Source organism: Lygodium microphyllum, chromosome 9 (genome assembly GCF_053477565.2).
Source record: "Lygodium microphyllum isolate KBCC chromosome 9, Lygodium_microphyllum_v1.1.10, whole genome shotgun sequence".
In the NCBI taxonomy this organism is placed as follows: domain Eukaryota; kingdom Viridiplantae; phylum Streptophyta; class Polypodiopsida; order Schizaeales; family Lygodiaceae; genus Lygodium; species Lygodium microphyllum.
The window spans coordinates 149,903,747-149,917,901 of NC_141143.1; the positions used below are offsets into that span (position 1 = coordinate 149,903,747).

At 46.9% G+C, this 14,155-nt stretch overlaps 1 protein-coding gene across 1 annotated transcript in view; it reads left to right on the forward strand.

The window, feature by feature from the left end:
* LOC148031708 (uncharacterized) overlaps window positions 1-14,155 on the forward strand; it is a 192,586-nt gene that overhangs the window by 150,433 nt on the left and 27,998 nt on the right. The window contains exons 5-6 of the mRNA XM_087685277.1: window positions 13,796-13,949; window positions 14,092-14,151. Of these exons, the coding sequence (XP_087541403.1) occupies window positions 13,796-13,949; window positions 14,092-14,151 (214 nt within the window). The remainder of the gene's footprint in view (window positions 1-13,795; window positions 13,950-14,091; window positions 14,152-14,155) is intronic.

A 14,155-nucleotide genomic window follows, 5' to 3' on the forward strand; every position in this document is an offset into this window, starting at 1 on the left:
AAGCCTTAAACAGGCACATGTTCACATGGACCAATGTCTTTATTGGGCACATGGGCAAGATGACCTTTGATCCTTGTGGCTGCCCCTCCTCTTTGAATGCCGCAATAATTGCATTGCCACCGCTTGGAGCCACCACCACCTCCGTAAGCTTGAAGCACTGTGACATGACTCCATGCTTGATCCTTTAGCATGTTGATTATTCCCGAATCCCACCTGAATCCTGAGTTTGCTGCATTGCGCGCGAGAGAGAGAGAGAGAGAGAGAGAGAGAGAGAGAGAGAGAGAGAGAGAGAGAGAGAGAGAGCAACTTGCAAGTGCCAAGGCCCAAACTCCAGTGCCCATGATTGTGCGTGTGCAGTGTGTGTGTGTGAGTCTAGAGAGAGAGAGAGAGAGAGAGAGAGAGAGAGAGAGAGAGAGAGAGAGAGAGAGAGCAACTTGCAAGTGCCAAGGCCCAAACTCCAGTGCCCACGATTGTGCGTGTGCAGTGTGTGTGTGTGTGTGTGTGTGAGTCTAGAGAGAGAGAGAGAGAGAGAGAGAGAGAGAGAGAGAGAGAGAGAGAGAGAGAGCAGGTGTGTGCAGAGCCCATGGCTGCCGACAGCATTCGAGAAACAAGCATGCACAGGCTGCAGCAATTTTCAAATTGGGGCTCTCGTTTTTTCACGTGGGGGCTCAAAAACGTAGGGCAAAATCGCCTAAAAAAGCCTGCAAAGAATGCGTTGAAAAGTAAAAAAAAGGGGGGGGGGGGTTTTTCAGAAACTGCGTTTCTACGTAGTAGAAACGGCAAGAAATGGTACGCCGTCTGTGAGGGACAGAAACGGCATTTCGTGCAACTATGGTGGTGAAGAAAACCTTAGAGAGACTATCCTCTCCTGAGAATTTCTGCCCGTCTTGTGTATGGAAAGCCTCCTCTTGTTCCTTCTCTGTGACGGGGGCTAGGAGGGAGCGTCACATCTCCTCTGTGACGAGGGATGGGATTTTATCCCAGACTTGCTGTCTACATCGTTGTCCTCTAGCTGAGGCTGTCTCCTCCTGGAAGAGGCGATTGTAGTAGTCAGTGGCAATCTCCATCACCTTGTCTGGGCTAGAACGGGTCTTCCCATACTGATCTCGGAGGCTGCATATCTGCTCTCCTGAGGTGCGAGGCTGGTGCACCTAGAAAAACTCCCTGCACATCGTGTCCCCTTTCCGCGCCTAGAAAGCTACTGAGGTGCGGAAAGAGAACTCTAAGCGCTTGTCCTCTAGGCCAGCAATGGCTGCTCCCGCACGCACCTCCTCTGTGCATGGAGAGTGGGATCCCTTGGTGCCTCCTGTAATAATGTCTGCGTGGTTGCAAGGTCTCGCCGGTGTGCTCTCTCCTACTCCCAGCTCTGGTGCCTGGCCTGTATGGTTGCCTCTTGGCATAATCTGCTGGACTCAGCTAGGACCTCTGCAACCTTCTCTGCGATTTGGTCCCTCTTGCCCCACTCTCTGGTACAAATTAGCTCAATCTGTCTCGTCACCTCCTCCCTCCTATAGATCGAGTCAAGGATCTGACAAGATCGTGTATCTAGGGCAGATGGTAGGGGATCTAGTGTCAGGAGAACCGGGCAATGATCGGACAATGTGGTGCCCACCAACTGCCCAATCTCGCCTCCACGAGAGCCTCCCCACTCTCCCACATAAAATCTGTCCAACCGCTCCAGCAGGACTCCACTTAGCCGCGTGTATCCCCAAGAGAAGTCCAGCGACCTCGCCCTCCTGTGGAAGGCAGGGTCTCTCCAGGCATCGCGTGCTCCTAGTGCGAGTAGAAAGACCTCTCATGCCTCCTGGTCCTCTCCGGCCATGCCCTGGTAGTTTCTCCCTGTGCCTTGCTGGTCCTCCAAAGCCTCCAGGTTGTTGAAGTCTCCTCCAACAATCCAGGAGTCCACCTCTGGGAGTCCTTCCGCAATCTCCACTCAGAACCTGCTGCGTGCCCTAACCTCCGTAGGGGCATAGATATTAAGGACTCCAATGCACGAGTTTCCAATATCCAATCTGATCCATAGCACCCTCCCTGCCACTATCGTCCCGTGGTATCGTACACAAGCGGTAAGACTTGAACCAATAGAGGTGCATACGCCTCCACTCCTGCCGTGGGCACCTATGGCGTGCTCCTAGTAAGTGTGCGAGCTGCTTGGGAGTATCTTCCCTATCCGCTGGGCTTGGGTGGGGCTGAGCTTGTGCTCTTGTAGAAGTAAGATGTCCATCCGTCCGGCAACGGCAGGCTGCAGCTTCTGCCGAACAATCAATTTCCTGGAACCACGTGCCCCATCGTAGTGGAGGCTATTCACATTCCAGGATGGAAGGTGTAAGCTCATGGGGAAACGTGTGACTAACCGAACAGGGGCATTTGTTCGGTTTGGAGGCTGCTGATGAAGAGGAGAAGCTAAGAGGCTTGCAGGTACACTTTGCCGCCAGTCTGGACGGCGAACTCCAATCCCCCATGGTGGCCCTCTGTGCACTGGTAGAAACAGGCTGTGTGTGCTAGGGGCCACTCGATCACATCCCTCGGAGTTCTCCACTGTGGAGGGGCTCAAAAGATAATGCTCAGGTGAGGGACTCGGCACCAGCCCAGCAATTAATATTCATCATGCAACCAGGTCACTGCTATGCAAACAATGCTAGTCCTTCTTCTCCCATCCACTGGGAGGTGTGGTCCACCACCTGACTCTTCAACTCTTCCTCTATCTGTGTTGTCGTCCACTCCCCTGAGTGAGAGGACTGAAGAAAAAAGGCGTAGTTTGGCCCATCCGGTGGTGCTAGTAGATGGACCTTGCCCCTTCTTGATTTACAAACCATGAAGATTCCCACCTCTAGAGGCAGCGGGAACTCTTTGCGCTCTGCAACTCTTAAGTAGGACCATGGGCCACTATGGAAGAACTCCTGTGGCAACAGGTGTGCCTGTCTCGGGAAAGTGCGACGGGCGGCAGGGGTGGATGAGCTGGTGGCTGTATGGGAGGGGGAGGACTGCTGGTGCAAGGTGGATGTAGGCGCGTGTGGCTCATCACCTCCTGTGGGAGGAGGGAGTGTGGTCTGGGGGGGATCGCTTGAACCAGGTGCGGCTCAAGGGGGGTGCTCGGTACAGGGGGTGATGGGAGGAAGGATGATCGAGGGATGGTGGGATGGATGGAGGTACATGGCATGTGTAGGGGGGGGGGGGGCCCTGGTGGCCCTGGAAATGGGGGGCTGTGGGCGAGGGTTGGGGGGGGGGGGGAATGGGATGTGGGGGGAGGTGGGTGTGGGGGTTGTGGGGACTTAGGAGAGGTAGTCTGTGGCGCGGGTGGTGGATGTGGGGGGTTGCAGTCCTATCGGGTGGGATGGGTAGGGGGGGGCCTATGGAGTGCTTTGTCGAGGGGGCGTCGCTCGCCCATGTGCTCCCTACTGCTGAGGCTGGGTTTGAGACACTGGTTGCGCGTCCCCCTACCATCTCCCTCTCGGTCGTCTTTGGACCCGTGTGAAGCCGTCAGTGTCCACATGCGGGCCTATTGGTGGAGCCACGTTGGCTCCGAAACGCGTGCAACCTGCTGCCTGATGCCCAAAGTTGTGGCAGCGCAGGCACTGCCCAGGCTGCCCCATCACAATGACTTGCTGCCTGAAGGAGTGCCCGCTCGTCTCATTCTCTAGGAACTGTGGGATATTCTTTACCTCTTTCACTACCACCCGTACCTTTGGGACTCCTGCAGTTGTCACTGCATCCGCGAAGGATACGGGAAGGATAGTGCCAAAGAGCCGTCCAAAGTCTTCTACCAACTGGCGATACTCTATTGCCAGGCCGTGGAAAAGAAGGGTGATCGGTTGCCGAAGAAACCTGTTGTGGAGTGCAAATGCCTCCACAGTAAAGCCACTGTACCAAGGGACCATGTATATGACTCCCTTCGTGGACGCATATGGTGAATTGGCAAGCAACTCGCGAGCTGCGTCTGCCGAGCTGAGCCTCACCATGAAAATCCCTTCGCCCATTAGGATCGCCTCCATGATCTGCGCTGTGCCGATGCGCAGCGTGGAGTGAAGCCATTCCCGAAGCTGGGCCCTGGCTGGGGAATGTCCTACTACCTGACCATAAATCGTTGTTTCCTTTAGCTCTAGCTCCTTAGCTCGAACAGCTAAGAGCTGTTCCTCAGAGAGGACGACATGCAAGGTGTTTGACACGGGGGGGCACTCGCTGAGTGTGCCTGCGTCTGACCAGAGGTTTCCATTGCATGACCCTTCTGAGGAAACTACCAATCACGTTGCAGTGCTACTTGAGGGGGAAAGTTGCTGCAGGGGAGGGAGCAACTTGGAGGGTGGGGGGAACAATGGCTAGTGGGGGAGGGCTGCTGTTTTTGGCAGTTTGGGGGGGGGGGGGGGGGGGGGGAAACAGTAGGGCGGGCGGGGGGCGGATATGGCGGGGGGATAGGAGGGCGGGCGGGGGGTGGGTATGGTGAGGGGACAGCAAGGCGGGTGGGGGGCAGCAGGGTGGGCGGGGAGACGGAGACAACAGGGCGGGTGGGGGTCGGGGGGACTAGCAAGGGGGGGGGGGGGGGGAAAGGAATGGCGGGGAGGGTGGAGTAAGCGAAGAAGGTGGCCGAAGCCGTTGGTGGGGGGGGGGGGGAGCGGGCGGCGAACTATCAGGGCGGAGGGGAAAGGGGGATCAGCGTGGCGCAGGCTATCGCGAGCCATCAAGATCGGGGGGCAACTTCATCAGCGTGAAAGATTTGGCGGGCGTGATCAGACGTGATGGAGGGAGGGGCGCATGCAACGTGACTGGCATGAGCTCGATTGATTGCCGTATCTAGATTATGCTTTCTTCACGTAGAGTCTTGCCATTGAGAGAGAGCTCTAGAGAACCATTTCTGGAGTGCCAGATTTGCAAATGTTTTGTGGACTATTAAATTAGGGGGAGATACCATTGCTTGTTTAGGGAGGGTTTTGGCCCACTTAACTGACTGATACCTACTTGCTTAGAGAATCTAGATGCTGTGATCTTTTCCTCATGGAGCTACAAAGACATTGAGAGGGGCTTCTACACATGTATAAGAAACAAATGTATATGTATCTATGGGATTAGGTTGACCATCCTAGAGTTTGAGGGGCTTTAAGGTCTAGAGTCTACAAATGACACATATATTTACTTGGATACAAATTAGGAGAATTTCAAGGTGTTTCTAGCTATGATGACGTATTGGAGATCACATGATAGTTTCACTTTTTTTGGAGGGTTCTTGATTGCTTTGAATGGATTTAGTGAGAGTTTCCAATCAGTTTTCGTCCTACTGAGTAATATATGCCCTTTTTGGGAGAATCAAGGGATGGTCAGCAGACCCAAGTCCTTCATAAAAAAGACAAGCTATCCCAATCACCACTTGGTGTCGGTGACGAAGAAAATCTATGGAGGGTATGCAGGAGAAACAAAAAAGATAGGTGGAAGCATGCTAGACAAGCAGAGCCAACAAAGCAAGCAAGGGAGATTGCCCAAGGAGACTGACATATGAGTTGTGAATATGGTGGATCTAGGGTCGACCATTCCAAAGGACTGAAGAGGGATAAATGTGCGAAGATGCATGTTTACAAGAACAGAATGCCAATGCACTAGAGTTATGTAAGAGGCAATGCAAGTCATCATGCTTATGCAAAATGCTATACAATAGTGCCACTTGGATATTGCCCTCGTAGGGGAATTGTTTAGTTGCCCAAGTGTCCTTTTACAATCATGATCTTTCAAAGGATGTAGATAATGATACAACGTACAAAATCATAAATGTCTATGAAGCAATGAATTAACCAAGTCCAAGAGAACAAAGCGGCCTCCTCTCAATGTGGATTGGAATGCTAGAGGGAATCACCCTCTCCCAGTCAGTCCGAAGTAGTAGGGGAGGGTGCATCCACGCGGATCGTGGATAGCAAGTATTGTAGAATTTTTAGGTTGACTGCCTTGGTCAAAATGTCTACAAAATTATTTGATGAAAGCACAAATTCTAGGTATATCTTACCAAGCTTGACCTGCTTTGTGGTGAAGTGAAAGCGGACTCCAAGATATGCTTGTGCTGTGATGATCGAGTTACCATCCAGTGCTATGGCACTCTAGTTGTTGCAATATATGATAGTCAAAGAGTTCTAGGGGAAATGAAGAACAACTAGAAGTCTCCTCAAGTAGACAACCTATGTGGTACCATCGAAGAGAGTTAGATACTTTGTCTCAGGTATGGAAGCAGCCACAATCTCTTGCCCAAAGAAAATATGTAGTTTAAAGAACACTTTGACTAAGAAATGGGAGCTGACAGATTGGGTAGACATCCCTTGACAGTTTTAGGGAGGGAAAGTCGTCAATCATTTGATAGCGTAATAGTTGATAAAGTGAGTTATATCCAAGGTGTCTTGAGTGATAGTTCCAAAGGTGTTTATTGCTTATAGGCTCCCATATGATGGCTTAGTTTGGAAGCAATGGAGCTCCCAATACTTGACGGTGGATTGAGAAAGAAACTCAGTCATGTCATAGAGGCCACTATGCTATGGCTTGTCGGAAGTAATTACTAAATGAGTCCGAGAGTCTATGACCTTGACTGTGATCGCTGTACAGAAGACTACTAGCTCCAATTGGCAAAGCTGCTGAGCAAACAATAAGTTTAGCCCAAGCCGAGGGACATAATATATATCATCTATCGAATCCGAATCCTAGCCCTCATCAGTATCAAACTTGATGTGACCTAGACCATGGATCTTGATTGAGGAGTTGTTCCCACAATGAACATTCTCAGTTGTAGGGGCTCGAGAGACAAAAATGCCTTGAATGGGGGTCATGTGATGGGTGGCTCCACTTACCACGATCCAAATGGGAGATGATGTGCTTGGTTGGATAGAGTGGGCCTTTGCGGTTGCCTCATGGGGAGGTAATCCGCAAATGTGGACTAAGCTTGAAACCTCAAATGTCTCCACAGAGACGAGGTTAGCCGCTAGCATACCAGCTAGACATGCCATCTAGAGTTGACAAGGATATAGAGTGTGATGGTTGACCGGTGGCAATGTGGGTTTGGCCTTGCTACTGTCCCTAATTTTAGTTGCCACCACCTTGGCTCCCCTGTTGGGGTTTACTCGATTGAGGGGCAGGGGTTTGAGTCTTTTTGGGTTGCGTGCCTCTAGTTTTTGATCGACACTCGTTGTTAGATTGGCTTGCCTTCTAAGAATCCAATACTGGTTTTCCTTTGGTACATTGTACCACCTCGATTTCGAGGATGACTAGGAGTTTCCTTGGGTCTCACTATCTTGGTTTTGGTTTTGATTTGAGTTTGTCTTTTATTTTGATTTTGATTTTCCTTGCCTTGTTCTTATTGCCCCTTCTGAGAGAAAATAATAAGAGCCTCCTTTGTGGAGAAAATACTATAAAATTAATCGAATAACTGAGCGTAATGTGGTAACTGATACTCAAATTCATAGAAGGTAGATGTGGTGGGCTGTGAGATCAGGTGTTGCACAAAATGAAAGTATTTTCTAGACAGTTGGTTTAGAAGCAATATTACTTGGTCATTAGGTAACTTAGGAGGCCTTGGTGTAGAAAATTTAGCAAGAAGTCATCGATACTTAGCCAACTTGACCTTAAGGTCATCCCATTCGGTGATTTTGAAATTTTGAAGCTCATGTTTGAGATTTATATGATGGGTCCTATCTCGAGCTGCATAGAGGTCAATCAAGTGTTCCCACCACAACAATGCCATGCCAAAGTGCTGTAGGCTATGAGTGGAATTTAGGTAAAAGACCTTGCATTAGCTTGACGACAGCGAAGGTATTTCTGGCCTTCCATGAGCAGACAACCTCAAGTGGAACAAGTCACATGTTTGGCTAAGATTCCACAAGTTCTTTGAGTCAAGAACATGTCTCATTAGATTGGACCAAGTGGTAGAGTTAGATTCGTTAAAACGAGTCTTGTCAGTAAAAGCTTGCTTGGTGGGTGAGGATGATGACTATCAAGTGTCAAAGTGTAAGGGGTAATAAGGGTAGAGAGAGGGATAGGGTGGTGGAGGCCTCAAACTTTGCGCAATTGTCGGCTGAGGCATAATAGCATAACCAAAAGGCCTACTAGGAATTGCTGTGGAGGCAAATTGTGGTATAAACTGGTCAAAACTTGGATAATTAGAGGTAGGAACTCCATGCTGTGTATAATCCAAAGGTGCATAGGATGGAGGCTGAGCCTAGTCCACAAGTGTACATGCACCACTCGGAACTGTATTTGTAGAGGTCCTAAAGGCCATGCCTAGGTTAAGAACCCCCCGGTGTGGTGTGTGCAAGGCCCTGTGCTGTTTGATATGCAACGATGAATGGTGTAAAGGATAATAGTGTTGCAGTGAAATGCAATGAAGAAGAAACAACATTAATAGAAGGAAAGAATGAATAAGAGTTACCCTTATTTTTCTTATCATCACTCCTATTATTGGCATACATGAGGTGGATCTTCAGTGGGAGATTTAGTGCGATCAACATATGGCACTCTAGCTTCATCTTGATTTTTACCAAAATGCTACAAAGGCGATGCAAAAAAAGAAATAGAAGAATGCACAAAAGTAGGAACTTTTGTACCATGCATTGAAGTAGGAGAGATAGGTTGAAGGTAGGGAACATACTTTGGATCTTTTCCTCCAAGAGAGGGGCCCATCTGTAATGGAGGCCTCAATGGCGTCGCAACATCATCAGCTTTATGCGTAGCATTTGACGAGAAAGAATCAAGTATACCTTCTTTGTGTAGCTTTTGTTTAAAGGCTTGTCTTTGAAGTTATTTGGATTGTGAGCCAAGTTCAGCTGCAGCTCCTTATTCGTGATGGAATAATGATGCATGTCTCCAACGTAGTTAGAAGGATCTCCAATTGTGTTGGAACATTGTGGAGTTGGCAGTGGATGCCACTCTTGCTCAGTTCTTAGCATAGGCTCCTTTGGGAATTGAGTAGGTGTGGAAGTGTTTACTTTCATCTTCCCTTCTGTAGTTCTTATGTCTGAGGTAAGCTTTCCCATCAGGTTCCTAGGTTTCTTAAGTGAGTGCCTAGCTTTGATACCATGTAAAGAAATGCTCTACCAAAAAAAAAAAAAAAAAAAAAAGGTACGCCAACACAAAAACCACGGTTGTTTGCACTCAATGGATGGATCGATTTGTTCGATCCGTACCATCCTGTATGATCCTTCTGATCCCATCTAATGGGTTCCTTATTGTGCGTTTGCTTGGTCAAAAGTGTTTGTTTTCCTGGGCGTTTGCTGCCTGTTTCCCTGTGCCTTTTTTGGATGTTGCAACAACCACTCTCCAACAGCTCTTTCAATAATCATCCATCACATTCTCCTTCCTTCACTCTCTCATTCTCTCCTCCCTTCTCTCTCACACATGTTGATGTGACATGATAAACAAATTACACTCATCAATATGACAAATCTCTCTCTTTCCCCCCTCCCCCCTCAGGGCCCCCACCCACCCAAGCAAAAAATGAAAATCATCAATGTTTAATGGATTATGGCCATGTGGCATAGATGAATCATGATGGGCCATTGCCCATACCTATTGCCCATAGTAGATACTCTCATTCTCTCCTTCGTCACCAACTCTGAACCCTGAAACACTCTCCCTCTCTATAAAAATCTCCCCCTCTCCCCCATCTCCTTCATCCTTCAAGCATTCTCTACTTCCTCAAGCACTCTTTTCATCTTAAGCTCTCTACTCACTCAATTTCTCTAACCTTTCTACTCCCTCAAGCTATCTCTACTTCCTCAACCTCTCTACCCTTTCTGCTCCCTCAATCACTCCACCCTCCATCCACGAGTTTCCAAGTCAATCTTCTTGAGTCTCCATCCTCTCTCTCTCTCTCTCTCTCTCTCTCTCTCTCTCCATACACTCAATCATGAATGGCACCTTCTCTTCATGCGGGCTTTCACTTTCATTCTGTCTACTTCAAGCAATTGAAAGAGAAATCCAACACTTGCAAGTGGCAATGCAAGTATTTCCCCAAGATCCAAACCTCATCTGTCCTTTGTCTCCTCATTTACATATGCAAATTGGGAGGGGAGGCTACACCATGCCCCACCATTCTTAATGATACCCACCAACAATGTTGTCGAAAATACTTACCATTGAAGAGGTGCCAAAGGAATTTCAAGGCAAGCAAGGAGGTGGTGTCTCCTAATCATGGGGCCTTGGACCATGAAAAAGATCCCTCTCCAACCATTTCCATTTTCTTTGTTGGAGGGGCCTCTTCTATCGCATTGACAAGGAGCCATTTAAGTGGGCACCTATGCCGAAGAGGCAAGCCACTACTCAAGCTCTCCATAAGCACGATTAAAAGTGTGACTTGTGAGACGGAATTGGAGGAGTAAATATTTAGAGATCTTTGTTTGGAGCTCGAGGAGATAGACTGGTGGGTCTCTTGGACTTGTGCATGCCAGTGTGTCGTCGTTTGCTCTTGCACTGCTAGTGGTAGAGCTTCTACTTTGACATCGACACCGGCTATGTGTGGTGATTGTGGGGCCCTTAGGTGCTACATGAGGTGTGGGAGTGGCTTGAGAGGCACTCCTAGTGTGGCACATGAGGATACACCTATCACTACCTTATATATAGAACTTAGAGAGCTGGAGTATGATAGGGCACTGTACTTGGTGAAGGTGATTTTGTTAAGAAGAGTAATGACTTCTCAAGTGACGATGAGGATGCTTCTAGCTCCGATGCTGAGAGTGATATGAGTACTTAAGACTCTAGAGCTTATATCATGACTCATACGAGATTGATCATCATTGCCACATTATACATGATCCATTTTTTAAAACCTTTTTCGTATGAGATTGCCATTTGGCTCATAATAAAGTTACTGATTTACCATTTCATACTATATTTTTGAGTCTTGAAAGCTATCTTGTTTCAACTCTTTTTTGTAGTTAGTTTTGAGTAAAGTATCTAAATATATGTCTTAAGTCCAAACATTAAGTATAGACTTTAAATTGCAAAAAAAAATAAAAATAAAAATAAAAATAAAAATCGGATGTAGCATTTGATGTAGGTCCAAGATTCATTAGTCCGATTAGTTTCATGCTAGTATCGGACAATACTAATTGGACGCCACCGGATGTGACAATCGTGACACAAGCTAATAAAGAAACACAGTTAGAGTTAGGGGAACACAGAGACAATGAACACAGTGAATGATAATGAATGAATACTGAATAGAGTAGAATCCTCAATGCTGCAAAGTCATTATATAGTGAAGAATATTGCCCCCAAAATCTCGTGGCTCGAGGACTAGGGAAGAGAGTATGAGGTGGAGAGAGTATTGTACTCTGATGGATCCTGAAGTGTAGCAAGGCAGCCTCCTGATGTGTTTGGCAGTAGCAAACACAGCATTAGCATGCCTTACATAGGCAGAAAACAGGCAGAAAACTGCAATTACAGCAATAGGATGATAACATGGCAGTTAGAGATGGTCCAGATCAGCAAAATGCAGTTCTAGGAGGGAGAAACCAGGCCAAGGGCAGCAGAAAGGTCAAAATGCAGCCCTGTAAGAGGTCGCCAGCTATAGGAGACAGCTGATCAGGATGAAACACAGCCTTTCAGGTGATGTGCAGCAGCAAATGCAAGCTTCTGGGTGTAGATGGCAGCCACCTTGGTGGATAGCAGTGTGGAAATAGCTAGAAACAGTTCGAATCTGCGACGGATGGCTGAGAAGCATGCGCTTGACGGTAGCAGACAATGGTGGACAGCTTTGGCTGAGATATCCTCTGTGTATGGGGTGTGAACAATAGAGCTCAAGCACCTGCAAGATGCAAAAATGAGATTGTGGCTGAGTGGAGGGTAGCATGCCTATTTATAGAAAGTTTGGGTGCTCCCCATCAGGGTTTATGCTTATGGGACATAGACACTCTCTAGGAACACATTTCTTTTTAATAAAAGGTTTAATTCGTTAAATAATTAAGATTTGGGGCTATTTTAATAAAACTACTGCATGTTTAGCTCAACGTCCCTTCCCTTGCTCTCACTTTCTCTCTCCTCTTTCTTCTTCTTTTTTTCTTCCTCCACCCCCTATGTGTGTGTGTGTGTGTGTGTCCCCACCAACAGCACTATGCTGATCAATTTGTAATCAAACGCTTGAAAACTCACTTTCCACTATATAACCAAGGTTGATCTCATTGAAAGTCTGGTTTGGTGTTCCTTGGGCTTCATTTGGGACTAATTGGAGGATATTTGGAGCTCTGCTTCAAAGCATTTTTATAAGTGGGTGACTTCACGGGCTTCCATTCAAGCAATGCATAGAGCTTGAAAAATGGTCTTTTTTTTGCAAGTAAAATGTGGCTGATTATATTACTCAAAAACACTGATTACAACAGAGTGCTGATGCTCAACAGACTAGTTGGAGCTGATGCAAAGTCACCAATACATCATGTATACAAGCCTCTCAAGGCGGTCTGAGGGGGAAAGGGGCAAGAAGCCGGGGGGGGGGGGGGGGGGGGGGGTGTGTATCGCCAACTGGGGCTGCCTACCTGCATCACGAAGAACAGACCTTGGCTGCCCCAAGTTTGCATGAAGTGACCTCGGAGCTCTTGAGGATGTATATATGCATCTTCATTAAGTTTTGATTTAATCAGTGTTTTAAACACTTCCAAGTGTGGTTTTTAAGTGGCATAATCAGTAAGGAAAAGAATCATTAGCATTCTTGTCTAGCCAATGTAATTAAAGCAATGCAAAACCATTTTACTCATTACATTCTTCAATGCAATGTATAAGCATGTGCATAATTGTAAGCACGTAACTTTGTGAGCTTTATAGATTTACTTTGCTGGTTGTTGAAATCAGAAATTAGAGGTTACTAAAGGCAATGTGTAGTCCTCTTACAATACTAGTAAAAGCTAAAGCAATACGAGATGAGTGTTTAATTAGAACTCGACATGGAAAAAATCCTCATTATCAAACCTTGGGATTCAGGTTCTAAGATCATCTTCAGGAAGGTCTTACCATTGTCTTCCTAATTTATGGAATGTTCCAGCTCCCTTTTCCTACGACTTTGTGTGTGTGTGTGCGCATGCGTGCGCGCTCACACGTGCTCCCAAAACAATGTAGGTTATAATAACCATCCAAGTTCTCTGATTTCAGCCAAATTAGAGAACCATCAATGGCATCTTCTTTGCAAGCGAGATGGGCGAGGCAAGAGTGCACCGGCCATGGTAGAATGAAGAAAGTGCTGAGTTCTCTGCCCATGATGCAAGAGCCCATTCCTTAAACAATGTGGTCTTCAAAGTGATGCTTTTGAAGTGTCCTTGTGAACTTGTCAATTGTCAAATGTTAACTTGAAATTAAAAAGAGATTTGTGATTTGATGTATATTGTAATGTCTTTCCCTACTGTTAGAGTGGAGCTTCCCCATTCTTATGCCATCCTTTACTCCCATTACTTGTCCCCCATGCCCTATTCCTAGTAGGTATGACCATCGGTAATTGCTCTTTAGTGGAGAAGGCTCCATGCTCACAATCATTGCAGAGATTTGGAGCTCCATTATTCATGTGCTTTGATGATAATAGTACTAGGTTCAAGGTTACTCGTGGACCGGCCAAAAGATTAGGCTCTTCCTCAGTACCTAGAAAAGGTTGACTACTTTTGTCATTGTGAGGTGGAAACACCCATTAGATGTAAATCTCTCTGCCTTGTCTTGTCTTTCATCCCTAGACCTATACCCCTTTGCATTGCCTTCCCCTAACAAAAAAGAAAAAAGAAAAAAAAAAGAAGTTCAATAAGCTATAAGCAAACAGTACAATCAACTGAGGTATTGATTTTTCTTGTTTTTCCTTCCTCAGCAAAGCGGGGGACATGAAACAGGCTGAGGCTCTATTCGCTGAGATGGAAAATGAGGGGATTGAGTTGTCTGTTTCAACCTTTGAGACGATGATTGATGGATATGCAAATGCACTTAATGAATCTAGATGCCTATACTTTATTCAAAAGTTACAGGTGACTCCTTTATTTTGCAGTGAATCTGAGGGATAAGTGATGCATTGGCCTCTCTTTGTTCTGTTCATTGAGGAGAGAATATGTGAGATTTTGTTTGGATGTTTGACACGAATGGATGCTAACAGACACTATCATAAGCCAGGACTCTCGATTGCAGCCAACTGCTTTCAGCTTTGGTTCTTTGATCAACTTGTACGCCAAGGTAT